This window comes from Zosterops lateralis (genome assembly GCF_965231275.1).
Source record: "Zosterops lateralis genome assembly, chromosome: 7".
NCBI classification, from domain to species: Eukaryota; Metazoa; Chordata; class Aves; order Passeriformes; family Zosteropidae; genus Zosterops; species Zosterops lateralis.
In genome coordinates, this window is record NC_139767.1 from 20543396 (window position 1) to 20570740 (window position 27345).

The 27345-nt window shown below is 36.8% G+C and overlaps 1 protein-coding gene across 6 annotated transcripts in view; it reads left to right on the forward strand.

Annotated features, from left to right (window-relative positions):
• COBLL1 (cordon-bleu WH2 repeat protein like 1) overlaps window positions 1-27345 on the forward strand; it is a 77346-nt gene that overhangs the window by 18651 nt on the left and 31350 nt on the right. For 2 of the 6 annotated variants that reach the window (XM_083864989.1, XM_083864993.1), the window contains exon 2: window positions 24472-24651. In XM_083864989.1, coding sequence (XP_083721115.1) covers window positions 24472-24651 — 180 coding nt within the window. Of the gene's footprint in view, window positions 1-23214; window positions 23287-23310; window positions 23540-24471; window positions 24652-27345 lie in introns of those variants that run through there. The other 4 variants (XM_083864991.1, XM_083864992.1, XM_083864988.1 and 1 more) reach the window with 4 other exon arrangements.

Here is a 27345-nt window from a genome sequence, read left to right on the forward strand (position 1 = left end):
GGACTAGGATTAGTAGAATCCTTTCTTTGGTATTTGACTTTATGAGTCAAAATTTGACTATGTGATTTTTTTTTTTTCCTTTGGTGGGATTGTGTGTGTGACCTCTTATCTACAGCTGAAAATTCTGTAGTGCCATATCACAGACCAAGTGCTGTTCCAGTTACTAATGTCCAACTAGGAAAGCTTCATGCATTGGCTAATTTCTATTGTCTACAAACGTTATTCCAAAGCTGTGAAAAATATGTACAAATTAACTATGAGCACTAATATGCCTTAAATAAGGAAATTAAAAAGCAGAAGAAAACATAATTCAAATTAAAGACATGCTGGTTACTTCCATATGTATTCTTAGGCACAGCTTCCTCAAAGTCCATACTTTTAAGGATATGGCCTTGATGAACAATGTACCTACTTCCCAAATTTGTCCACTTTCATTTAGCTTTCTATTATTTATGTTAACGCATGACACATAGGTGTCAGTAGAGGGGCACAGAGTAGTCTACTGGAAACATATTAGATTGCATCCAGTGTGCCTGTTTTTTGCTTAAATAGTTACTTTATTTAGAATTGATGGAGTTCACTTCCATTAGTTGCATTCAGCACATGACCTTGCAGTGTTATATGTAAACAGTATCATAGCTGATGTTGAAGTGATGAACTGGGAAGTTGTTGTATGAAGTGTTGTAAGTACACTTACTCAATGTCTGCACACCAACAATTCCATAGAAGCCCTTGCTTTCCCATTCCAAGCAGAGGAAATAATAACAGAGAAATCTTGATAGTAGTAAGAATTTTCCTTTAAGTTTTCTGGTTGGTTGACTAGTGGTTTTTGTTTTGTTTTGTTTTTGAGAGGGAGGTGCCTTAATTGCTTTTCTATTAAATACATTATTTTTAAGCAATATTGACACCAGGCACTGATGTTTTGGTACCAAAATTAATTTATTTTTTCCAGGTCACTAACTTTTTTATTTAGTCTTTGTCAGGCAGAAACCCTTTATTGGCAAGCAGAGTGCCTTAGTACGAGTCTGCAAAGTAGGCAAATATGTGCTCAAATCAAATTTATATGGCTTTGGCAATCAATACTATTACATAATCATCTGCCTTATCTAAAGTGACAGCTATATTGGGCTATTTCTTTGCCCATGTATTAATGTTATACTATCTAATAACAAAATAATCTCCCTATACAAACAGTTTTAAGAATACAGGGAGCAATCTTCTAGCAGAAGGAATGGCTTATACTTACTTGGCTGTTGGAATAATTGCCAGTCCACTCTTGAACTTCTGTCTGAGGGGAAAAATTAAACTTTTTATTTTTTAGAATTCTCGCCCTCTGGAGTAAGACAAATGATAGTAGATGAATTAGTGTTCTAATTTATATTATGGTGCAACCAAACTAAAATGCAACTTTCTCTTTATTTTCGTTTGTTATTGATTGTACTTCCAAACTGAGAACTGAAATTGATCGAGGACTTCAGCAACTAAAATAGTTGTGCATAATCATATGTGTCTGCTAGTTCAGAATCTACTGCAATATCAAATTTATGCCTTGAAGGGACTTTTTGTTTTTTAAAGTAGAAAGTAACTTGCAATCCTGGATGACCTCCAACTCTCCTTTGAAAATGGGTTTGTTCACTAAATGAACAGGAATAGCACCTTTTGCAAATGTTTCTGCTTTAACTGAAATGGCAGGGATTTGAAATTTGGGAGAGAAGAAGCCAAAACAGATTAAATAGACTTCTGAGTTTATATTTGAAATACTGCTGTACTAAGTCATCTAGTTTGGATGAAATTAAGTATGATTCTTTTATACATGAGAAGGAAAGTGTTTTTAAAGCATATGATAGTATTGGATGCTGTGTTAAGACTTTTTCATATACTTTTTAAAAAGTTAATACTGTCCTTCCTTTCAGAGAAAGAGAGATCTGTTTTGAGATTTTGTCATCTCAACATTGATAAGAAGTCATGGTATGGAGAAAATTTTTTAGCTTTTGTATGAAAATGCACATGCTTTGGGAAGAATTTTTTCCTTGAATTGTTTCAGAATGAGCTGACAAACCCCAAATAGGTAGCAATTCCTAGCCTATCTTTACAATAGCATTCTTATGTTAATGCTCTTAAATACCATTCTATGAATTTATAAAAACCCCTGACAATTCTAAAGTAGGTGCTTCTTTTATGGTGTGATTTATATTCTAAGGATATTTGTTGCTGGAAAGTATATTTGAAGAAAAACTACTGAACCACTCTTCTGTTTTATACAGATGGGATTAGATATGCTCTGATTTTTCTGGAAAAAAATAAACAGCCAAGTAGTTTCAAAATACAGCCTACTTGCAGTGCCACCCTGTGGCTTTCTTTTCTCATGGCTTCTATTAAAGCAACCACTTTCTGTTGCCTCATCCCCAGTGGGTAAGTTACTTGTGAATTTATAAGATGTCTATGCTCCTGGCTGCAGACCTGGTCTAACCAGGGCAATACAGGACATTTTTTTGCCTATCTCTAGCATTATTTGTCGTTGCTGAAACTTGCTTAGAGGAAGAACCGGAAAAAGAATTTCTGAGCAATACCAGTTCATTCACCTACTGGATCAAATCACTCAGCAGTGCCTGGTTTGGTCATTGAAAAGGAAAAGATCACAATGGAGCTGGAAAGCCAAATGTGTCAGTCGCTTCCCAGCAATAACTTGAAGGTCTATGTTAATTGGTCTCATCACTCCCAGCAGTGTTACATATGCAAGTATTTTATTTCCAGGTAGTCAGTTTTCTAGGCAGATGGTTTAACTTTAAAATTAGACTGTCTAGGTAGACACAACACTGCTTATGGAGTAGTTGATTTTATTTTGTATTCAAGATGTCTGCATTTTTGTTGACTTAAACTGAAGGATGTCAGAGAGACTTTGTTTTTAAAAGCAGTGTTATCCTTTGAAGTAGTAGTGCTTTGCCTTGCACCGTTTTAGAGTTGCTCAGATCTTGGTGGGATAAGTACCTGAATGTTCAAGACTGGTTTTCATGTATAGGAAGTAATGTAATGTGGAAGGTATTTCACACCAAGCAAGCACAGAAGAAGCAAATTTTCAGCACTGCACCTGCTTGGCATATCTTGGAGAGGAAAAACTTTTCTTCCTCATGATCAGCCTAGGTTTAGCAACATCTCTGAATGAAAGGCAAGGTTTTACCTGTGTGTATTTTCTTACTATCATTGTGGCAGGGCACAGCAGAGCAGCCCCTTCTGCCCAGGCGGGAGCAGGACCATCCTTGCTCAGTGTGGCCTCAGCAGTATTCCCTGGGCTTAGGGCCACAGCCCACCGCCTCTGCCCCACACCCCAAAGGCTGGCCTGACTCTCCTTAGGTCCTAGGTGTTTGAGTCAGTGCTCTTAGAGTTGTAAGAGTTGTTATGGTAGTACTTTGAACAGGCTTTCAGCATTTTCTTGCTGCAGGAGTATTTATTTTAGCACAAAGCCCTTCCCAGGCGTGCGGGGCTGATGGCGCTGCCCGGGTTCCCCTGCCTGCCCCAGAGCCGTGCAGGGGCAGGGCCACTGACTAAGGGGACAGAGCAAGTCTGGGCTGGCAAAGCCGCAGCATGCCTGGTGAGACACCTCTGGGCTTCAGCCTCCTCACTGAGGGAGGGCTTGGTGTTGTGCAGTAACAGAACTGAAAAATGTGAGAGCATGGTAAGTATCAAACTGTACAAAATGTACTTTTCTGGTATGCAGGTTCTTGCATTTACATTTGTCTCCTAATTACAAAAGTTATACTTGGTCTTTTTTGGAAAGTGGATACTTGATTTTCCAAATTAACATATTTTGTGTGTAAACTGTAAGTAGAGCTGTATGAATGTGGTATCTGAGTTCTTGCAGAATCTTAAAACCAGCTGTGGAAATATCTGCTGCCACAGTCCATACTTGCAGTTGTACTGTTTGTTGGAAAGTTTTGTAGGAAAAGTTGAGAGATAAAAATGCAGTTTTCTTTTTTCAGTGTTATCAGGATTATTCCATTCTTTGTGAAACAGACTTGTGCATTTTTATTTAATATTTTTGTTTTAAATGCGGTGTGTATCTAAGCAAAACCATGAACAAAAAGCTTACAAAGAAAGATTTGAAAACTGTACTTTATTTTTGTCAAACAGTTTTGAGTGCTATAATACTTGTAGTTAAATACACGTTTTGGTAAGTCTGGATTTCCACATAAGAACAGCCAAAGGTAGAAGTGGATGTGAGGAACAGAGCCAGAGACGTTTCTGATTACTTATCTTTATTTAGGAAGCTTGTTTGGTCTTTCTACTGCACATCAGGCTTCTGAGGTAGGGAGGGTGTGTAAACTTAAGTGTATGTGATTTAAAGTAGTTATTGCAGAAGTTCTTCAGGCTGCTATAAATTGCAATGGAATGAACGAGTTAATTGTACTATAGATTTTGAGGTTTGTTTTTAAAATGACTCAAGGATAAGTCATAGACAGTTCTGATTACTCCTTCTTAAAGCAGAAGAGAGAATATGGAAATATATGCATAAATGTATGTTCTTTTGTATCACAGGTCCTGACTTGAGTCCTTCCTGTATTAGAATTTTGCCTGGCACAATGTTTCCTTCAGTACCATAGATCACAAAAGGGCTGTAATTGCATCTTAAGAAAATGTATTTCAAAACTTTTATACTATGTATCAAATTCTCATTAGTCTTAAGCATTTTTAATAAAAGCCTGTTATTGTCTCTTGTGGCTTTTCACTGGGAAAGAAAATCACTGCTCGTTGTTGAGAAAGTGAAATTCATTATTGTGCTGAAAGCTCTGCCATATCCTTTTGAGAGGTACTTTTATGTCATTCTTTAAAATAAAATTTAGAAAACGGTCACAAGAGTTCACCTCTGAAACTTTCTGTCTCTAGGAACCTTTATGAAAAGACACATTTTGGATTGTACAAACACCCAACAAGGGGAGAGGAAAACAGCGAAAAAACCAAGGAAAAAGCCCCATTTTTGATACGTGCTGTTCCTTGAGTTCTGGGATATGCTGGCTCTAACTTGGACTGTTTTATGTTTTATAGGAAAAATAACGCCAGAAATAGTCACTTACTGTAACTGTTTGCCTTTTTGTTGAAGGCTTGCAATGTTTACAGGGCTACAGTGAAACACTGTGTCATAAAAACTTGGTATATTGTATTCTTAAGTTTGAAACTAGATAATGCAGATAAAGCAGACCAAATGTTCTGTGACTGTAACCATAATAATGTAATGTTTTTCTAGCAGCACAGCAGGACAAGAATCCTAGAAACATTTGTGAACTTGCTATGGTATAAGAGGCCTATTACTGCATGAGTAAATATATTCCTTTTTCTATCTTTTTTTTTTTTTTTTTTTTTTAATTTGGTAGAATTTTAGTGTTTGTAGTCCACACAAATAGAAGTGTTTGAATATTTGTATCACCTCTTCTTTAAATTTTTTCTGAGTAGGTAGAAAATACACTTTCTTCAAGTAGATGGTCCAGTTACATGAAGGGCATGGTCCAATTATGTGAAGAACTTTTTAAGAACTTGGAGTTTTTTAGTGCACAAAATTTTGTTAAGCATTTCTGTGCCATTGCACAGAGCAGAGAGTCTGCACAGGCAGTACGGCACTGTGGGATGGGCTGAATGTCCCATGCAATGAGGGAAGGTTATGGAGCAGATTATCTGGAATGATAGCCTGTGGCATGTACAGGACAACCAGGGGATCTGTCCCAGCCAGCATGGTTTTGGTAAAGGTGGGTTCTGCTTGACCAACATATTGTACTCCTATGACAAGATCTAGTGGATGTTGCCTACCTGGGCCTTAGTAAAGTTTCTGACACCATTTCCCAAAGCATTCTACTGGAGGATTGGTGGCTGCTCATGGCTTGGATGGGCGTACTCTGTGCTGGGTCAAAACAACATGTAATAGAGACTGAATGCACTTGCAGTTCTGAATATTAATCTAGAACTAGGGTTTGAAGCAGAGAAAACCAAATGAGCCTTCTTTTTTTTTTTTTTTTTTTTTTTTTTTTTTTTTTTTTTTTTGGCACAAATAACACATCATGTTGACCTGTTATACTTGGCCTTCTTTGAGATATTTTAAGCTTTTTTAATGGTACCATATAATCTCTGCTTTATCTAGAATAAAGTCTGTATTTTGGAAGGCATATTTCCTTATATTTTATTTTTTTGGCTTTCTGATTTGAACTTTCTTCTACAGAATGATAGAGAGAATCCCCAAACATGACTAGCTGCTCCTTCCAGAAGCTGGTGTGATACACTCCCTGTTTAGTTGTGTGTGATACCAAATCCAAAGATAGATGCTTATCTGAATTAAGGAGGTCATGTGTGTGTATTAAGTAAGAAAGAACACTGTATTGTTTTTCCTCATTCCTGTCTTGTGGGTAGCAGGGAACCTGAAGCATGTTTCTTCCCATGTGCCATCTTTATAGCCATGGATTTCTGCTCCCCAGACAACTTCCTACCCCTCTGGAATGAAAACCCTCTCGTAAATCAGTTTCAGCTTCTTTAAAATGAAACTCTTATTTTTGTTTGAGGTCATTATTAAAAGGGGAAGGACTTTCTATACAGATTCTAGTATTTATCCTTGTAGTACAATTAACTGTATATTTTTTTCCATTGTCTTGTGTTTACTTCAAAGAAGTACCTGAAACTTGCGTGACAAAGTTTATAACTGTAATATAGTAATTTTTATTCTTTTTTCTTTTTGTCATTTGATAAGCACAAAACCTCAAAACGTTAGGAGAACTGTTGCACCAGATGCACTGTTCTGAAGAATGAAGTGAGGGAGTGCTGGGTGAAGCAAACACAAGCTTCACAACACTTGCTTCACAAACTGCTGTTTGGTATTGAAACATTGCAATTATTTTTAACTTTTTGTTTTGGAAGGAGACAAGTGAGTGCTGCTGAACTTGACCAGAGGTACAGATTTATAAAAACTATGTTATACTGTGTGTAAATATTCAGAACAAGAAACTCATTTAACTTCCTACTGAAGCTACATCTAAATTTTTTATTGCAACACTGCCATAGAAAGATCTGTCACAGTACAGACTGTTCTGTCAAGGAATGGATGTGATTATGGAAACTTGTATGTGAAACTGGATCTGAAAGTTTCTGAATTAAAATCTGGGATTTTTCCAGAAGAAAATCATTGCAGGAGCTTTATTTTGTCTGTTTTATTTATTTATTTATTTATTTTAACTGGTTTTCTAGGCTTCTGAGAGTGATTTAAGTAAGCACTGTAACTCTGTTTGGAGCTGTAGTTCTCAGATCTCTAAAAAAAACTCTAGGTTTTTTCAGTTTTCTGGGTGTACTTGGCTATTGAACCCAGTAGAGACATTAAGTGTTCCGGAAAGTCTCTGCAGTACCTGGCCCTCACTTCTGCTGGTTAAGGAAGATAATACTGCTTCAATTCTCCTTAATGTCAAAATAGATTGCGAAGAAATGGGAGGGCTGCAAAATCTTACAGAATAACAACAACAACAACAATAGTAATGTGTTTGTTAGAGAACTCAAATTCTCCTTCCCTGTCATTTTTTGTCGTAAGTAAATGAGCTTGCTGGGCTTAAAAGATATTTTTAGCATTACAACTTTAAAATATTCAGATACTGTCTCTTTTTAGCTATGTAACTTCAGTTACAAGTCAGGTTTTCCACATTATGCTGCTTTCATGATGGTTTGGCAGTGGCTATCCTCTTTTGAAGCTCTAGGAGTTCAAAGAGCTATATGGTTGTTTCCATTTGTGCTTGGTAACAGCGATGTCACAATTTCTCAATTTACTTTCTTGGTGATGGCAGTTAAAAAAGGAAAAAAATCAGTAACACTGCTCAGTAATATTTTGGGACTTAGTTCTGCCAAGCCACCATGTTCCTTGTTCTCTAGCACCATGTGTGGGTTACCTGGAGGTGTGGCTGAACCACCTGGTGAAATGGTGCCAGGGTTTGGCTTTGACTGCAGCCTTGGCCTTACAGTGCGAGAGGCACAGTAATGAGGGCACAGTGTCATCAGGTAGTGACTGGTATGTGGTTACTAAAATCCAGAGGGTTTTTAGTGCTGAATTACACATCTTTCACTACCCTTTTAACTGTGCTGTTTAATAACATAACTTACAGCTGGCAGCAGCTTAACTCATGGAAGTAACCTGAGTGCAAGATTTGCAGTGGTTCTATTTTTTTCCCCCCCTCTTTCTGGATCAGAGATTTAGGGATATCGCAGTATGCTTTTAACCATATGTCATACGTTTAGCTTTGGTAGATGATTATAAACTGAGATTAAAAAAAAGTAACTATTTAAGCATTAAATCAATGATCTTATGATAACATTGTAGTCATAGACCCAGAGTTGTTGGTCCTAGCTTTTCTGTCGAGGGTGTTTGGTGTAATGTGTATTGGCAGAATTATCTAAGTTCGTATCTTCAAAATAGAAACAAGCTAAAACTTCCCAGAGGCAGCTGAATTAGGTCTGTTCATGGCTTTCCTGCCCACGTGCTCTGCTAAATAAAATAATACACCTGTTTCAAAAAATGAGGGAAAGCTATAAAGGTAGCTTTGCTGTGACTTTAAATCTGTCTTGAGAGCTTTCCCAGAAATATGAATATAGTAATTATATGATTAAAAAATAAGGAAACTTTCTGGGTTGTGCGCTTCCTCAGGCTATTAACCTAACCACTAATTAACCAACAGGAAATTCCAGACCTGAAAGTTTCATTATTGCTATACTGAACTGTGAAAATATAAGTGTGTTAATGAGGATTTCATTATAGCCATCTGTAACTTGTTTTTAAATTGTGTCAAGGCAGGAAAAACATAATATACCATCTGTTACCTAGCTATATCAAATTGACATGAAAAATATTGAAAAAAACCTCACACTTTACAACCCTGATTGTCTCTTATTTCTTATCTTTTATTCCTGGCAACCATTAATCCCATATCAGTAATACCTACCAACGTGCAGCAACGTGTCATTTACTCCTTAAATGATGTATTTGGTTCATTTAGACATTTCTGTATTGTAACTTGTGTACCTGGGAGGGAACAGATGCTGACTTCCCAAAATGATAATTTCTGAGTTATTAATGAGCTCTTAATTTTAGTGTCATGTTCTCTCAAGTATGTCTGAGTCACCAAAACTCAGAAGTTGAGGATTGTCTTGCAATTTGCAGTTCTTTTTGGTTTTAAGTGAACAAAACTTCAGGGTAACATCTATTAGTATGCTCTTATTCTGACATAGTAAGCATGTAATGAAGCATTTTTCTCATCAGACACTGGGGGTTTTCCTGATGTTACCTAAACCCTTGTGTTCCTCTGTAGAGCTTATTTGTCACAAACTATCTCAAGTCCCTTGATTTCTGGTTCTCTTTGACCTTAACAATGAGGGAAATTGTCATGTATTACCTTGCACTTACCAAGAAATATTATGGGTTCTTGATTGTCAGATGTTTGTAGGTGTAATGCAAGTGGAGCTGTAGGTTAGAAGGAGGTGATGGCCCCTTGGAAAAAGTTACAGAACTTACTCTTGGAGGGGTGGGACAAAGAATTGGCACAGACAAAAATATTGAAACAATTTTGGAATAGTGAGGCAGATCCTTTTCAGCTGTGATGAAATAATGACTCAATAAGGTCAAAAAATATGCTAGTGTTTGTGTGTTACCTTTTATGTTAGTTGGATCTATACTGTTAACATGAGGAAAAAAGGTTGTAATTGAGATAGAGAAGTGAAAGGGTCAGGCACCAGTTTATTGAAGTCATACTGTCAACAGGCAGCCCAAAATACAAGCTTGTCCTTTGGTCCACAGATGTTTTCTGAGTAGGCAGTCTCTTTTTTGTTCTGAATTTGCACAGCAGCTAGGACACCTTTGGGGGCTCTTAAGTACTACTTTATTCAGGACAAAGTATATTTGGTGGCTAAATTTAATAATAATAATCTGCTTCTCTGTGGACTCATGCAACAAGCACGGTTAGAATAAAATGAGAAACTCTTTGATGTAGCAATGTGTCTACAATATCAATGTCTTAAGGCTGTGGAAAGAGAAAATAATCTAAGGGTTGTGATGACCAAATTTATGAGGAAAAGCCCACTGGCACAGTCATGCTTGTCCTTCAAAAGGCTTCTCCTGGTCTCTACCCCAAAGCTTTTTAGGAAACTAAACAAACATGGCACAAGACAGTAAACCTTGCGTGTTGTATAATTTGCTCTATAGTAAGAACAGTGATATGGGAAATGTTCTGCTGTGAAGGTGAGGGCATGTCACCTCAGAGTTCCATAGGGGTTTGTGCTGGAACTCTTAGTTCAACATATAATAATCTAGGAGAGCAGCTGAATAGTAAGGTGACACTTTGATGACAGTAAAAAGTTATTATTCATTGTAACAAGACTCTGAAGACTTGCAGAAAGGTTTTTCAAAAGTAAATGGATAATAAAATGAGATTAAATTCACTTGAGATAGATTTACTACAAATCAGTTTGCCATGTGCATTAGCAAAGGAATAGAGAACAAAAGGGAAACCAGGATTTTGCCAGTGTGTAAATCTCTAATGACAATACAGTGCATGGTTCTGGTCTCTGCCATATCCACAGGGATGTGGTAACCAGAAGAAGTTTCAGAGAGGATCAAGGGAGATGGTCAAAGGTGAGATATTGCTTAAGGGACATGAGAGCTACGACCATGTCACTGTGTTCCTACATTTACCTTTTATTCGTGTGCCAATTTGTTGTGTTCTAACTGTTCCAAGTAAGTGAAAAGAACATTCAGCAGAATTGTCTAATGATGATGCATGAAATCCTTAAACCAAATGTTAACTAATGGTAAAATAATTAAGTCCCACTTACTGTTGAGTGACAGTACAATCTAAAATCAGCTTTCCTCACTGATGTGTGACTTGCATAAGAAAAAGAAGTTCTTGGTCTCCTTCCAAGCCATTTGGAAGGCTCTTGTCTATGCTCTCTTCTCCGATTCTTTTTGATGTAACAAAACTATTTGCCTTTCCTTGGAGACTTGACTGTGTTGGTCCATCGCAGATGAGATGTCAGCTCAGTAGGTACAAAGCGACTGAAGAAATAGAGCAAGAATTTAGTCTGGAAGAATGCCAATCTTACCCTGATAGTCTGTGTTTCCTGCTATTCTTGCTGCTTTCAGACTTTAGTTTTTCATGGATATTTTAGAAAAATAATCATTACTATTTCAGGGTTAGATGAAATATCAGATAGTTTTAAAAAACGATCTTTTGTTTATAACTGTAGAGACAATAGGTTCAAAGAGTTCCCAGCTCCACAGATATGTCCCTATTGGGGATTTTTAAAATCAGATAATTTTGAGAAGCTTTTTCATATGCACATTATTGATAAACATCCATTGAGTTCTAACAATGCATTGGGCTTTTGGAATTGTGGTTTGGGTTTGGGTGGGTTTTTTCTCCCCATTGCAAAGGTACTAAACGCTCTGGGTAATCACAGATGAATGAATCTGAAAGTATTAAAGATATAAAAATGAATACTGGGAAAGTTTTGGTTTCTTTCCTCTCTAGTACATATAAGTCTTAACTTTTTGGTCTTGGAAACAATTCTATGGATTAACGAGCACGAAAGATCTATACTCAAATGTGACCTGAACAGGCGCCTCATTGGGAACTGTTTTGTATTTAGTCCTATAAGTCATTCTATTTAGCAAAATAGAATTCTTTTGCTTCTTTTAAATATACAAACTAGATATTATAAAATAAATTGCAGTTTATGGTGCATTCACATACATTGCCTTTCACTGCCGATATTATTTAGGTGATATTTCTGTTTTAGGAAGTGTTGCTACACAGCAGTGCCAAGATTTGTAATTTAAGTAGATGCCTTATGAAAAAATGAGAATTTAAAATTCTGAACCAAATTCTAACAAAACTTTTAAATTCCATTCCTTTATATGGTGGTTTTCTTTTCTTTTTTTTTTTTTTTTTTTTCCCTAATACCCTGTGTATATCTCCTCGTTCCTCATTCTTATAATTTTACCTTCCACAAATATTCTGGGAACTTAAAAAACAAAAACAAAACTACAAAAGCCCAAACCCCCCAGAAGCAAGTAATCTATGCTGAGTGATACTAGGGAAAAAGTAACCTTTGTCAGATGAAGAGAAAATGGCCAGGTACATACTTGTAGAAATGGAAAACCTTTCTGTCCTTTCAGGTTATCTGACTTGCTTGTTGTTAGTAGTATTAAATTCTGTTGGTCACTCCCTGACTGAAAGCCCAGTGATTTTTCAACAGTGATAAATTTACTGCTTAATCTATGAAAGCCATAAGGAGGATATTGCTAACTAGATAAACTATATGTAAAATAACCACAACAGCGGGACTAAAAAAATCAGATGTTTTATTACTGTGAATATTAATTGTATATTTCTAGCTGTACCCCTTAGACCCAGATGATAATTTCTGCCTCCAAGTGAAATTCTCAAATACTGTGTCCTGTGTGGGACATACCAGCCACAGGCAATATGTTGGTGTTTTAGCCAACATTGATACCCTGTATGCACCAAACTTTTCCTGCAGGCAGCCTTATCCTGCAAGCCTGGCTGCATCTGCATTATTGCCCTCTCCAGCTTATCAATCAAGTGAAAGGATTTTAATTATTTTATTGTTAACTGTTGAAGTTTGGTTGCAGAATGCACTTGACTTGGAACACAACTGATTCATCTAATGGTTTCATTCAACCTTACTCACGTTTAGGCAAAGCTGACTTAGATTTCTGTTTTGTTTGGCATTAATATGGGATGGATGCTGGTGATAGGACTTCTCAGGTAGGAAAGGTTAGATAAGGGACTGTCAGTAATGTTGGTTACTCAGCACACAGGCACTCAGGCAGATGTTTTCCTCTCACTGAAGCAGTACTCAAGCCACTTCGAAACACACTGTGGCCTGATACAGATCTAAAAGCAACATTTACCAATGATAGAAACCTACAGGATGTTGCCACTGATGACAGCACTTGCCCAAAGGGTTTGTTGACTGCATTCCTTCTGAGTCCCTGGGCAGATTCAGCTGCAAGCAGCCCTCCCATGGCTGAATGCATTAAGGCTGACTTTGGGAACAGGTAACTGAATCAAGAATTCCTTTTAAGCTGCTTTAAAGCAGCTTCTGGTTTTAATTGACAATGAGGTCAAGCTTCTGTAAATTATCCTGCTTTAAACACTTCTGAGTTGTTTTTAGTTTTGTGATAGCATAAATATTGTACTTGGCTTGTGAAATTGATTTGTGAAAATCTTAAATTTCAATAATTTTGTAGGTAGTACTGATGATCAAATTAACTGGATATAAATGGGTATTTACCTCTGTTGTCTAAATATTGAATTAATCCCTAGAATATGCTCACCTGAGGCGTTTAGTTGGATATCTCATGGTCAGAGAAATGGGGAAGGCTAAAAAGCAGTCTAAAAAGGCTAGTTCTAATTCTAAAAATTCCCATTAAACTTGTTTTGTGCAAATAAAAGGGGTGCGGAAAACAGGACTGGATTCTTTTTATGGTATAAAGCCACAGAAGACATAACAAAGCTACTTAATACTCTGTTTTGAATTGGCTGAAGTAGATATGTCAGGATTACAGGCTGTACAAATCTCTAGATGTACTCTGTAGGCTGTTTGGTCAGGTGGTGGGATTATAAATAGGTAGGCTTACTGATGTCAGCAGTAGCGGAAGGGGACAACAGTGAGCTTGCCATGCACACACACACGCCCTCCCTTCTACCTCCATATGCTATTGAAGGAGACTCACCTGATACTAATGGAGAAGAACCACCTGTGCTATCTTGGAGGTAAGCAGAAAAGCAGTGAAATCAATTTTAGCTATTATTCTTCCTTCTCCATGTTTAGAGGCTGAGCAGAGTGGCTTCAAAGTAATATTTGTGTTGTGCTGGCCTAACACCTGCTGTGAGGAAAAAAATAATTACCAATAATTATATACCTGCAGTAGCATATAAGTCCTTGCTCTTGGAGGGAATGCAGAATTCAGGTGTAGGGCAGTACAAAAATTGCCAGAACTTAAATATAGGCTTGCATGAAGAATTAATAGCTGTTGTCCTTTCTCAGACAAAGTATGTAATAATTCTACAAAAGGTTTTTAAAATCCAATCCCTGGCTAAGAGATGAGGGTGTGTAAAGGCATTTGTCCATGTGGACAGACTGCTGAATTTTCAGTGGTACATTTCTGGGTATAAAAGCTGTTGCTTGTTTTTATTTTAAGTTGATATTTGATGCTTAGAAGCTCAAATCAGGTTTTTGAGATTATTTTAAGTGAGGAATGCTGTTATTTCATGCAGACTGTAAGGCTTCTCTGATTTCTCTGATTTCTTTGATTTGCATTAATCAGATTTTGAGCTAAAATTTTCTTGAGGGAAAAAACCCACTAGTTGCTTGTAATACCTTGTAAAAGTTGATTCTTTTAGTGTTTAATATCGTAGAGTCCTTGCTGTGTATTCTGTGTGTTCCTTGTATGTTGTATACTGGTTTCATTTATCATGGAAAGTATTAAAATATTTTTAGTACCTAAATAGACTAAAATCCTAAATAACTGCACAAGGCCAAGATGGACTTTGCTTACAGCAGCAAAGAAAGAATTTAAGGAACTGTGTTCAGTTGAACTTCTTGAAGAAGTCAGTACTCTGTTGTATCATCTGTTAGCATGTTAAAAACTCAGCAGTGAAGTATATTGGTTGTAAAATGGCTGTGGTAGAGAAAGTTGATAAGTTGAAAAGGGTGCAGGGGTGAATATAGAAGTGAAGTATAGTAGTTAGAGCAAAGCATTTATTAGGAAAGTTTCTTTACATTCCCCAGAGCAGACTGGTGATGATTATAATTGTTATATAAATAAGAATTTTTTCCTACTTTATATTTAATGCTGAATTCCTGTACCTTATACAGAAAGTGCAAAGGTTTTCTAATGGAAGTAGGTAGTCATCCAAAATAGCTTTGGTGTTACCATCATGAAGGGAGCCAGCTTTCTTCAAAGAAATATCTCCTTTCTTCAGAGAAATCTTTCTTCCTTGCCTTTTGCCTGTTGCAAGAATTCAGTAAGGAGTGGATCCAGGGGATTTTGAGTGTGCAGATATAAGCAGGGAAAGGGGATAATGACAGCTCTTGTGTGCAGATGGGGATGAGTTTGGAGACAAAATAAGAGCATTCATTTGGGGCCCTGAGCTGCCAACCAATGAGGGAGGTAAAGTTAAAGTAGGACAAAGGGGAGGGAGCTCCTGCTGTCACTGGCTGCAGAGGTGCCCTGAAAACTGCTGGTCAGGTTTATGCTGTGCAGAGAGCTGGGATGGGAGTAGTGGCTCTGCTTCATACAGCCTGCTGCCCCTCACAGAGTGCCTGAGATGGGGCTGGGGCTCCAGCAGCAGCACTGGCATTTGAGGAGGTAGTAAATGTGACCCTGTTCCTGAAGGTAAAAGGTTTTTCCACTTTGCTTTCTGAGGAAGATGCAGCCAGGGGAGTGAATGTTGAGGAGGCAGATGTAAAGGATGAGCAGGAGAATCTGGTGGTAGGTGGGTATTCAAAGCATTTCTTAGTTTTGCAAGCAGTGTTAGCCCAAGATGCTCGATGTTTCTCTTTGGGGAACTGTAGCTACAGTCTTCATATATTGGGAGAAACTTCTTCATTACATCAGACTTTTCCAGATACTAACTGCCAATGTACTCCTGTTGAATTCTAGTAAAGAAAACACTTGGTTTGGTACAATTTCTTAGCCTAAACTTAACTCTTTTTTTCTCTTTCTTTCCTGTAATGAGCAAGGATGTCTTATTTGCTGGCCTGGTTGTCTGAGTAGAAATACTTTCTGTACATTTATCATGTGAATCATAGCATCTGTGTATAAAGGCATATAGATACACACACAGAGATATTTATGTTTTGTCTTGCTCAGGATAGGAAACTTTTCCTGCAGCCCATTCCCTTCCAATACTTAACGTCATCTCTGATCTTCAGTTTAATAAATTCTCCTATTTCTGGGTTATGTGAATGTACAAAAGATTTTAAGTGTTACCAAACTCTAGGTAGATAAAGGATATGACTACTAGGAGAAAGTTTCTGGTGAATGAAGAATTTTCTAAAAAGGAGAAAGCTTGTTCTATTAAAAACATCTGCAAGAAAAATGAAAATAAACTGCAGTGCTTTCTAAAGTTGCATTGCTATCCTTTCTCAATTACTCTTCCCGTATCTGAATTTTCAGCTGGGAAGTGCTACTGTTGTAGTTGAACCCAGCCTTCTACAGCAAGTAAAAGGAGAGGGCTTGGATTTTCTTCCCTGTTAGTGTAGAGCTTCTTAGTTGCTGTCCTTTGGTACTTTATCTGTTACCCCCCTACCTCTACACCCCTGTGTATGTCAGTGAGGGAAAATGGTCTCTTTCCTGGCTGTGTGGTACTGAGCACCTCTGCTTTTCTTTCCCTTACCTTTCCCGGCCTCTAAATCTATCCACTCCCTGCCTCCAGTGTTACTTCTAAAACATGATTTTGAACAGGAGAAAAAAGCAACAGCAGCAAAGCTCAGATAATTGACAATTCTTACTTCTATTGATGTTCAGAACAGCAGCTGGAAAAGCCACGAGCAGAGCTGGGTGCTTCATCTGCAGGCTTTGAAAAGACAGTGGCATACCTGCTTTCATGACTGGGGGTAACAACCAGAAGGACAGATTCAGGTTATGTTCTATTTAAGAGCCCTTAATTGAACTTTCCTACTAGTCATGGAAGAAAAACAGCTGTATGAGCAACTGTTTTAGCAGTTCTTGATAAAGATTTCAGGGTTTCTTTTTAGTGGAGGTAACATGGTTTGCTTGAGTTTTAAGTATTTGTTAGATTTATTAGTGTATCAAAGGTTAAGCTCCCCCTTTCAGATCAAGCTGCTCTTTGTTTTCTTTTCCTGTTTATTCAGCCGGTTATATATTACTCAATTACTGTTACAGATTTACTGCTTTCTCTTCCCTGCTCTCCTTTTTTTCTGTCAGGCTGTTTTTGTAACTGTAAATATAATAAAGGCTAACTGAGCTATACAATGTTTTAATAGGTTTGATTGCCATTCAGAATTTTTTGTTCTTTCTTCTGGTAGCAAATCTAGGTTACTTTTTTGCATTTTTTACTTTGAGAAAAGGTTGCAGAAATAGATATAAGTATCTGCTTTCTGAAGAGGTGTGTCACATGTGGATGTGCCAACTTTGTATTTGTATTTTGTGTTAGCCCTTTTTACTTCAGAAGCCTAAGTTCTCAACCTCCTTAGAAGTAATGTCATTGGAACTAATTTTGCACTTCATTTTATTTGTTAGTTTTGGGGTTTTTCTGTTTCTTTTTTTTTTCCAAGAGAAAAAAAAGTACTTCTGGCACAGCAGAATATGTTGTAACAAAACTTTTATATCAGAACACATTTCTATAATCCCTCAATAATAATAACAAACTTTATACTAATTTAGAGGAGAAAGTCTTTTTTGTTTTTTTTTTTTAATCCTCTCTTGCCTCCTTGGATTCCGAGCTTTTGGCTCTCTTCCTAAGAGCAGAGCGATTCTTATGCCTAGAGGGGAGCTAACTGTTTTGTTGGATGGTACAAGACAACACTAAGTCAGCAGCTTTCTGTTCTCAGGAGCTGGGTCTTTCATATGTTTTATGTGAGCTTGAATAGATCATTGTAATTTTAGTTATGATTCGGCTTTGAAGGGCAATTATTATTTTTTTTCTAGAAAAGTTTTAAATTTGTATTTTAATTAAATTATATGTTTATACTGTCCCTTTAATGCTAAGAGGGCACTGTTAAAAACATGCCCATAATACAGATTTCTGTTTATGTTGTCTCAGAATTGCCTCTTTTTCCTTGTAAGGACAGAAAACATTTAATGAATTATGGCTCAAATACAGTCGCTTCTGTTTTCAAGACTGTCACTGCCATGGGGACAAATAATCAGAGGGGGCAAGTGTCTGTTCCAAATGGTCTGGAGGGAACTGAAGGATTCATTTGCTGTTTTCTTGCTTTTAGTATGAACCAGACATCCAGAGATTCCATTAAGCTTTCACCTTACTGTCATGGTTACCGTCTCAGTTCTGTGATTTATTTCTCTCTAGGATAAGATTTAAAAAAAAAATCTACAGAGCCATGAGGCTAGCTAGGGGGTAAATCCACACATCCCATTGACTAGGGAAACTTTTTCTTTTGCAAGATCTTTAAAAACATGTCCTGATTCCAGAGATGCCTCCTTTTCTTGATCTACTTTATTTATTGAAAAAGAGTGGAAATGCATTTTACTTTTTTTTTTTTTAAATTGCTTTCTTTATAGCAGAATAAAGGCATGAGTAAGAGAATGTCTGCAGGTGATTTGTTGTTTGCTGGAACCTCACTAAGTAAATCCATAAAGATAATCTTCAAAGATCACTTAATTAGTAATGTTATCACCCATAGCATTACTACTGCCATGTCAGTTGATATATCAGTTGCACTATGAATTATTGTGTTGGCAGAGCTATATACCCAGTGCCTTATTTTATGCTATATTATTTTTTCTCTATTATTTTTAAAATACCAGTATTATTTACAATATTTTTTGTCCTTTCAGTTTTGGGAATCTGTATAGAGAAGTGCCCTGTAAAATAATCTATTATCACAAGAGATTTACAAACTGTTCATGTTTGTTCCTCTACATGGACATTGAAATTACAGTGTGTTTCTGAACTTGGTTTTATTTTGGTATGTATTGAGCCACCTGCTAGACTCAATAGTTGTACAATATGACCTCACATTCTTCCCCAGATAACTAAATGGATGAGTTTAGAATCTGAAAGATCATATTTCTCTCTGGAGCAGATACAGCAAATATTTTTCCTTTTATATTGTCCTACATGTATCATAAGCCTGGCTTGAAGGGATAACCTAAGAATGGACATTGTTTGACTCTCATTGATCCATACCTTGATCTTAACATCTAACTGGTGCTTTTATAGTAGAAATAAAGAGAGAGATTGTATATCAAGCAGTGATATTGATGTTGAGATGAAAGCCCAGTATCAAGGCTGATAGTCATGTTACATAGATGCTCTGGGGCTGGCACAGCAAATATTTGGGCTGCTTAACGTTAAGGAAAAATATTACAATTCTACCATATGTCTAACTTAAAAGTAACCTTTGTTGAACCACTTAGTGGGACCCCAAATTTTGTATAGAAACCTATGTGCCTGATAATAATTTAGTGAAGATGAATAGACTTTATTTTAAAATTATTTTTTCATCTATACTTCTGCCCGAAATGTATAGGAGTGATTTTTTTGAGTGACCTGCCTTGACAGCTTCAGTCATGTGCTGGACTATGAGGAGCAGATCAGATAGTAATGCTGCAGTTGTCTTCAGGCTTTTTCCTAGCAAGTAGTGTTTGATCTTGAAGACTTGCAGTGGCGATGCTGTGAAACCATTATCCACAAAGAGGGAACAGAATAAACTCAGTCTAGAAGACAAATTTGTTCTGTGAGTGTTAAAGATGAGTATTGGACTGGGGATGCTTATAGGTGAAACTAGGAGCCTAAATATTTTGTATACCTGTTGGGCAAAATTGATGTATCATCATTAAAAAATCCTAATCAATGTTTTTAGTATAGGCCTGAAGACTTGTTCAGCTGTTCCTTGTTTGAGAGGATTATGTGTCAGGTTTTGGCTGACTGCTTCTATGACATGGCAGTGAAACAGCATTTTTGTAATAGTCAGGAGAGTATGATAATAATTGCTTGGGATGAGAGGTAGAAGAGATGAAAAGCTCTAGAAGAAGCTTTTTTACAGTGGGTGTTTTCCTCTCATGGTATGATCTTAGTAGAGTTAAATCCTTTCTGACTCTGAGTGAAAATAAAATGCTGCTTGTAATTTTAGCAAATATAGTTTTGTCAAGTTTGGTTAATAAAACCCCAACAAACTATTTGCTTTTTCAATAAACCAGTATTCTTCATAGTGCCCTTAGTCAAATTAACCAACTGAAGTGTACCTGTTGTGCTTCGAAGGTTTTTAGTGCACTGTGTTTAACAAACTGTTTCAGTACCTGAGAGATGACTGAATTGCAAGTGAGATCCTTATGACCTTTCCTGTCCTAGGTGAATGCTACAAAAAATTTGAGAAAAAATTCTGATGTTGGAGGTTAGATGCAAAATAATTTCAGTGAGAGTGCTATCAAGCTGTCTTTGTATACTGTCATGTAATTGTGTTCCAGATAGGAAGTTAAGTGCTGTAAACAGTAGTTTATTTGTTGATGCTGTAGCCTTTGATTGTGCGCTAATCTGGCAGATAGACTTCCTCTTTTTTGTTTTTTTTTCTCCTTTATTTTTTTTTTTTTTTTTTTTTGAAAAGAGGTTCTTATTGAAAGGAAATGCTGGTGAAAACCGGAATACCCAGGTTACTGTAAGTTCAAGTATTGCTCATTATTTTATAGTGCCTTTCTCTAGTTACTGATAGTTAAAAAATATACTGCTTGTAACTTGCTAACAGGATTTTTTAAAAGATAAAATAAATAGATGTGTTATTTATTTACTGTGTCAGACCTTTATTTTAAAGAGACTTCTCTGCATCCAGATCACTGACACTATTATTTTTTTTCTTCGCAAGCAGGAAAGTTGTTGAGATACAGCAATGACATTTTATTCTGTTGAAGTGGGATCTGAAGCACATAAAATGTTGACCTCATGGTCTTGAATTTGATTTAAAGAGGCACTGTTTTTCTTAAAAAAATGATAGTTTTCTATTTGCATTTGGCTGAAAGAATTCTTTAGTACAGCAATTGTATTGTCACACAGACTGGCAGGAATTGCAGGTGGAACTTCAGAAATCTAAATTTCTAAGAGATACTAGTCAGTTCTCTGGAGAACAATATAATCTCTACTAGATAAGAACCAGCTGAATGCCTTGGCATAAGCAGTGGATTCCAGGTCCTCTGGTAACAAGGGAAATAGAAACTCTGCCCAGGCTGCACCACATTGTGTTTTTGGGCCCTTGTTGAGAGCATTGCCTGTGTCCCTCTGACAGCCTCATCCGGGGTGAGGAAGAATCAGAGAAGAAACATTTATTTACTTTTTTGCTTTGGCTCAAGCAGTAGTTTAAACAGAAAATTTATGTAGAATATAATATGTGGCTGGAATTGTTTATTTGATGATAAACAGTGGAGAGCACATCTCTTCCAGAGAGTTGGGCATGAGCAGTTTCAATGTCTGCTGTATAGAGAAGGTTAGCCAGTTGGTGGGACTGGGACCCACGGGGACAAGGAATGAGTGCGGACCCACATCCTGTAGGATACTTCAGCACGTTTTCCAGAGAAGTTCTTATTGTTATTGACTTGTGACCTCATTTGGTTAAAATTTCTCTTTTAATTCCCTCTGCATTAACTAATTAATAGCTAAATAAGCTGCAGTTTAATTCTTCCTGCAGCTTTCCTGTATTTCTATAGCAGCCATCAAAATGAAGATCATGTTTTTGTTTGTTCTAACCAAACTTCTAATGTATATTTTGAAAATTAGAACAGGTTGGCTAGGCTTCTAGCACATCTGGAAGCTGTCTGAACACGAAAGATGCTGTAAGACCACTTACTGAGTATTTTTTTTTCTGGCCTCTGAAGTGTTGTTTTTATATAATGGCGAATTACTCTCTTTATTATGATTGTATTTTGTCTTACTAAAAATGACAGGTTTTGTTTTCATAAGAAGAAACTAGATTAGCATCTTTCTCTGTCTTTTTAGCAAAATCATTACAAATCAACAGCTCTCCTGGTTTGCTGAGCACCTGGTATAGGTTGAGAGGCATGAGAATACCAGGCTTTTGTTTGTTCTTTACGATGTAGAGGTATTTACATTGATGATAGAGACTTGGAATTATTTTTGGTGTTAGGATAAAATGATGTGTGGAGGATGCCTTGGTGAGAAAATCACTTTCACTGGCTTTTTGAGTTGCAGAGTAGGAAGAGGAGGGTTTGTAGGTAAAAACTGTCTCTGCAAGTATTTCCACCATTACATGTTTATGTAATCATGGTCACCTGAATTGTTCTTGCTGTCCACTACCAGTTCTGGGGCTGAGAGTGCAGCCCAGCCTGCCTGTCAGGCAGCTGCTCCCCTGCTAAGGTAGAAACACAAGCTGAAGTAATGAAAAAGCAATGAGACCAAATGCAAATACTCTGGGCTGAGGAGAGATGAGAGAATCAGTGAGAACTGGAAAAACCCCATGGCATCTGGAAACAGAAAATGAAAGCATTGGGATCCTTGTTGTTTAATAAGAGGTTGCCAAAGCTTGGTGTGGCTTCTGAGAAAGTACACTTGGGACTTTTGCTCCTTTGTGTGGGGTGGGACAGGTATAAAGCACGTTCAGATTTTCTAGAGAGGGGTGGGGTACGTGGCTCTGCAGTGGGGGACGTGAGGCTTCAGTGACCTTGTTAGTCCACCTGACCCCGGGTGTGTTTGTTCTTTATAAATAAGTAGAACTTCAACTTGCACCCATGTTTTGATGAGACTATTTGGTCACTTTTAGCTCTCTACAGTTTAAGTTATGAATAAACCACATTTATTGCTGTGTGTCATTAAGCACTCTGGTGATAGTAGAGTTCCAGTGATAAAATTGCATTTGTCTACTTAATGGGAAGTGGAGTCCACTAGCATTTGAAAATAAATCTTTCAGTGACATTCTTCAAAGACTAAATTCTATGATAAATAGCTTTTAACAGTCATTTGAAGTTAAAGATGTGAGAAAGAGTAAAGAAGGAAGGATGAACAGTACTAGTTCACTTTGGGATTTTTTTTCTATTAATGTCATAGGGTAAGTTTTTATGTTTTGGGGGTTTAATTTATTTCTAATACTTGTATTGATGATTTGTACTAGCTAATAATTTATATTTGCCTGTTAAATGAAAGCTAAAAATCTTGCAAGAAAACCCCAAAGAAGCTGGGGAGGAGTACAAAGAAGTTTGATTTAAACATTTTGCCATATTCATGTAACCCTGAAACAACCCAGGCAAGCTGTTGTAGAGACCAAAGTCAAATTTTCAGTTCATGTTGCACATCATGAATTGCCTATAGAGCACACCAAACTAATTAAAAACATAGAGAGAGGAGCTACAAATTTTGAATGTGGATCCTCATTCAATGTTTTTGAAGGCCTGTGAGTACTCCTGATTAGCTCGGAGGGGATGTGAATAGTTAATTATTCAGCACAGAGTTCTGAAGTTCAAAACTCTAAGCACTTTCAGCAACAGATCAGTCATGTGAAGCCTCCTTACAGTTTTTGCAGTGCTGCTCTGGACTTTGTTTGTTCTTCATTGTGAGTGACTTTAAACTTTGTTTCCTTAAGAAAGGTGTGTGTTTCTAGTTGTGTGCTAGGGTTTGGGTTTTTTTTTGTTTTAATTCTGTAGGACATTATAGGGGTTTATTTCTTTCCTTAGGTTTAAAGTAAACAAACTTTGGTACAGCTCTGTTTTTGGAACTTTTGTGCATTATGTTGAAATGTGTTTTAACTTGCTGGTAATGTGGCTTTATTCAAGAATGTTTATAAAAAATTCAAAAGCTCTGATGAAGTAATGTGTCTTAATTGTGTTTCGGTTTTGCTTCTAATGATAGAATTCTTAATAATAGTATTTTTTCCTTCTGAATGTTTTGGTTAATTGTGGAGAGTTATTTAAATAAAGAGAGATATTGGACTAGATGTTGTAGGACATGAGAGTCCTACATTCAGAATTTACTGGAACATATATATATTAAGATATATAGAGGGGTTTATGCTGTTTTAGAATTTTTTTAGTTAAATAAGTGCAGCTTATTTAGTGATCAGTCCTTGTATTCAAGGGTAAACTGTCTGGTCACTGGCATGGGACAGTGTATTGAGAAAATTAAAATAGGAGATGGGCATAGGTGAGGGAAATATATGAAAGCATTTTGTGAGTGAAATGTCAGGAAATATTACAACACAGTAGAATTGGTTATACTGTTATTTTATTACTGTACAGAAGTTAAATAATGTAGAACTAATAGGATTTCTTTGAATAATTTTAATAACCAAAACAAAAATTTGGGGAGGAAAACTGTCACTATTTGCTCCAGTATCTGTCCTGTATTAATCACACTGGTAGAACAATTGGCTTCCTACTGCATTGTACAATATTTCTGTTTATACTAATCCAGTAAATCTCTTTGGAGAATGCACAAATAGGGTCTTTGCATAATCAAGGGAGAAAAAAGCCCAACTAATTTACTCTTTTATGGTACATTAAAGAACTCTTTTTGGCTTGATGTTTATGGGGTTTTTTTTGTGATGGATACTGTAGCCTGTTTTGTCTTCCGTCACCACTGATAGTATATTTGAGATATTCTCTTAGCCCCTTGTTGCACATATTACTTTAGAAAAGAATAAAGTGCCATTTGTTTCTGTTTTGAGACTTGTTAGTTTGCCAGTTTGAAATCATATGTATAAATGCATATTTGATTTTTAATTTTTATTGATTTATTTCAGAAGAAAATCTAAAGCACCACCTCCTCCATCTGAAACAAAATCCATTGCTATTTCTCCGTTTGATAACACAGAGCCAACCAACCTCATCATGGAACAGAAAGAGAATGTAATCGATAAAGATATTGAATTATCAGTGGTCCTGCCAGGAGATGTGATCAAGTACACTACAGTTAACGGGAGGTATGTTACACAGGATGATATTTTTTTTACACAGGATGATATTTAATTTTACTTTTTTTCTCAAGTTTACTTCAACCTTCATCTAGGTTATAATTATTTGGTGAAATGCATGACTTGTATAAGCCTGAACATAAAGTATGTCCAAAGAGGAGCAGCAAAGTTTCAAGATCAGCAAGCCTTAGGAGGGTTGGAGTTACCAAGGGCTGGGGCTGTGTAGCCTGGAGAAAAGACTCAGGAGGGACTTTATTGCTCTCTGCAGCTGCCTGAAAGGAGGTTGTAGCCACCTAGGGTTTATCTCTTCTCACAAGTAACAAGTGATAGGACAAGAGGAAATGGCCTAAGGGGAGCTTTAGATTGGATATTAGGAAAAAATTCTTCATGGAAAAGAAGCACTGGAACAGTAAGCCTAGGGAAGTGGTTTAGTTGCCATCCCTGGAGGTATTTAGAAGATGTGTAGATGTAGTACTTAAGGACTTGGTTTAGTGGTGGACTTTGCAATGCTGGGTTAATGACTTGATGATCTTCAAGGTCTTTTTTCAACCTAAATGATTCTGTGATTCTATGATGACTTTTGGGTAGATATGGAAACATCATCTTTATGCATTTACCCACCATTTCAAAAGACTATTTTTTTTTAAGATTCAGAAATTCTGTATGGTACCTGTCAGTATGTGTAGTCACATCTGTTGTTTTTTCTAGTCACTAAAAATCTCTATAGAATATCACTTTGTATGATTCAGTGAATTTTCTCATATAAGTTTTGCTTTTTAAAGATGAGTTTGTTCATCCCTTTTGGGCACAAAGCTAAGTGTTCAGCACTTGCTGAGCACTGCTACCTATAGATTACTAGCAGTCATCAAAAAACATATGTCATCCCTTCAGACAAAATCTGTAATGCTTTTAAAAAAATTTATAGCTACAGCTTTGGATTTCTTTTGACAATTATGTTTTGCTTAAGCTGATTTTAGTTTGAACTGCATATTTCAGACTGTTAATTGTTGGTAGGATAGATTGTGCATGTAACTCAAGTCACTTTTTGTTCAGAAAGACCTGAACATTTACTGGTGAACTCAAATCTTAAATCCTGGGACCTAAAATGTAGGTGTACTCAGGAGAGTCCTGTGCAAGGCTGTGTATTGATCACAGCAATTTGGATGCCAGTTTGTTGCTATCCTAAGCTGAAATAAGACAACCTATTTGTATACTGTCCTTGTGTTAGTCTATAACACATTTCTCTCCTACTGAAAGCAAGCAGGCTGATTTATTTATTCTTCAAACCAGGTACTGTAAATGTGTGCTTACACCTCCTTCTGAATGAGAGATGAATTCTGGCTTGGGTCTGTTTGCACACTGTCATTTGCTGGAGTTCATGAGGTTGTTAGACATCAAATACCAGCTTGTTCACCAGAGCTGCAATGGGTCTTTTTATGCCTCCCCCTGACTCTGTGATTTCCAGCATAACTTAAATATGAGATTTTATTTCTCAGAAGACATTTTCTGAAATAATGTGAGGACTTAATGCTTTATGCTGTTTTTTTCAACACGTTTATAGCAAGGGAAATTGCAGTCTGTAAATGTGATGCCTTCCTCTGTTTTTAAACCTTCCTAGACATGAAGTTTCGTGTGTATACTGTCAGGAGCTTCTTGTTTTTTGTTCCCTTTTTCCAGTACCATGGGCCCTCTCTCATGCTTTGCTCAGAACAAAATTCCAGAAAAGAATGTTGCATCTATTTTTACTGGGTCATATTACATTGTGTATAATTACTCAGTGTTCAGGACAGGCCTTACAGGCTTATCAGGAATTGCACTCGTTTCCCAATCAGTTTTATTATCCCACAGTTACAGGATTTTTCAATCAAGATACTGTATGTGATTGATTTAATAAGTGACTGTCTTGCAAATAAGAACCAGTCTTAGCAGTGCTAGGCTCATCTGAGAATGAGGGGAGGTGTGCAGGACCTGCAGTTCTCTGTGAAATATATTTCAAGCTGTCATTTGTTCTAGCTTTGCTTTGTCTTTATAGTTATATATTATGAACAAATAGGCATGATCCCTCTAGAAATGACATAGACAGAAGGTGTTACTTTACTTCTTTCTTCATTCATAATTGGAGGTGAACAGCTCTGAAGGTCCCAAGGAGAGAACACCTTTTAAATCTTAGTAAAAAAAGCAAAATGGTGAGTTTTAACAGCTGTGTGCTCAAATTCCATAGTCCACTAGAAGAAACTTTTCTTTTTCAGATTAAGTTGGGTTGATTTGCTCCCTGCTTTGGCATAGTGGGTAGCAAGAGCTATATAGCACAAAGCAAGGTGTTAGTGAGATAAAAATCCTAAGTATGTAGAAGTTGGAGTATGTAAATACATTTATGCTCAGCGATGTCCAGAAAACGTAGAGTAATCTGATGAATTTAAGTTGCAAATAAATATTTTGCTGAAGTTAGATAAAGGAAGACAAGCAGATGTACTCTGAGGTAGCTGGTGGCCTCTTCTTGGTGCTTTGCTAAATGTTAATTATGGAAGCTGTTAAACTACTGTGATATATGTATTCTTCTACCTATAATCCTTGCAGACTTTAGGAAAAAAGAGTTTTACAAGTTTTGGAGGACACGGTTACAAGAAAAGCTTGTTTGGTTTTTTTTTTTTTTTCTTACTTCAGGAATATCTTTCTAAAGCAGTTGTTGAAGATATTTCCTCC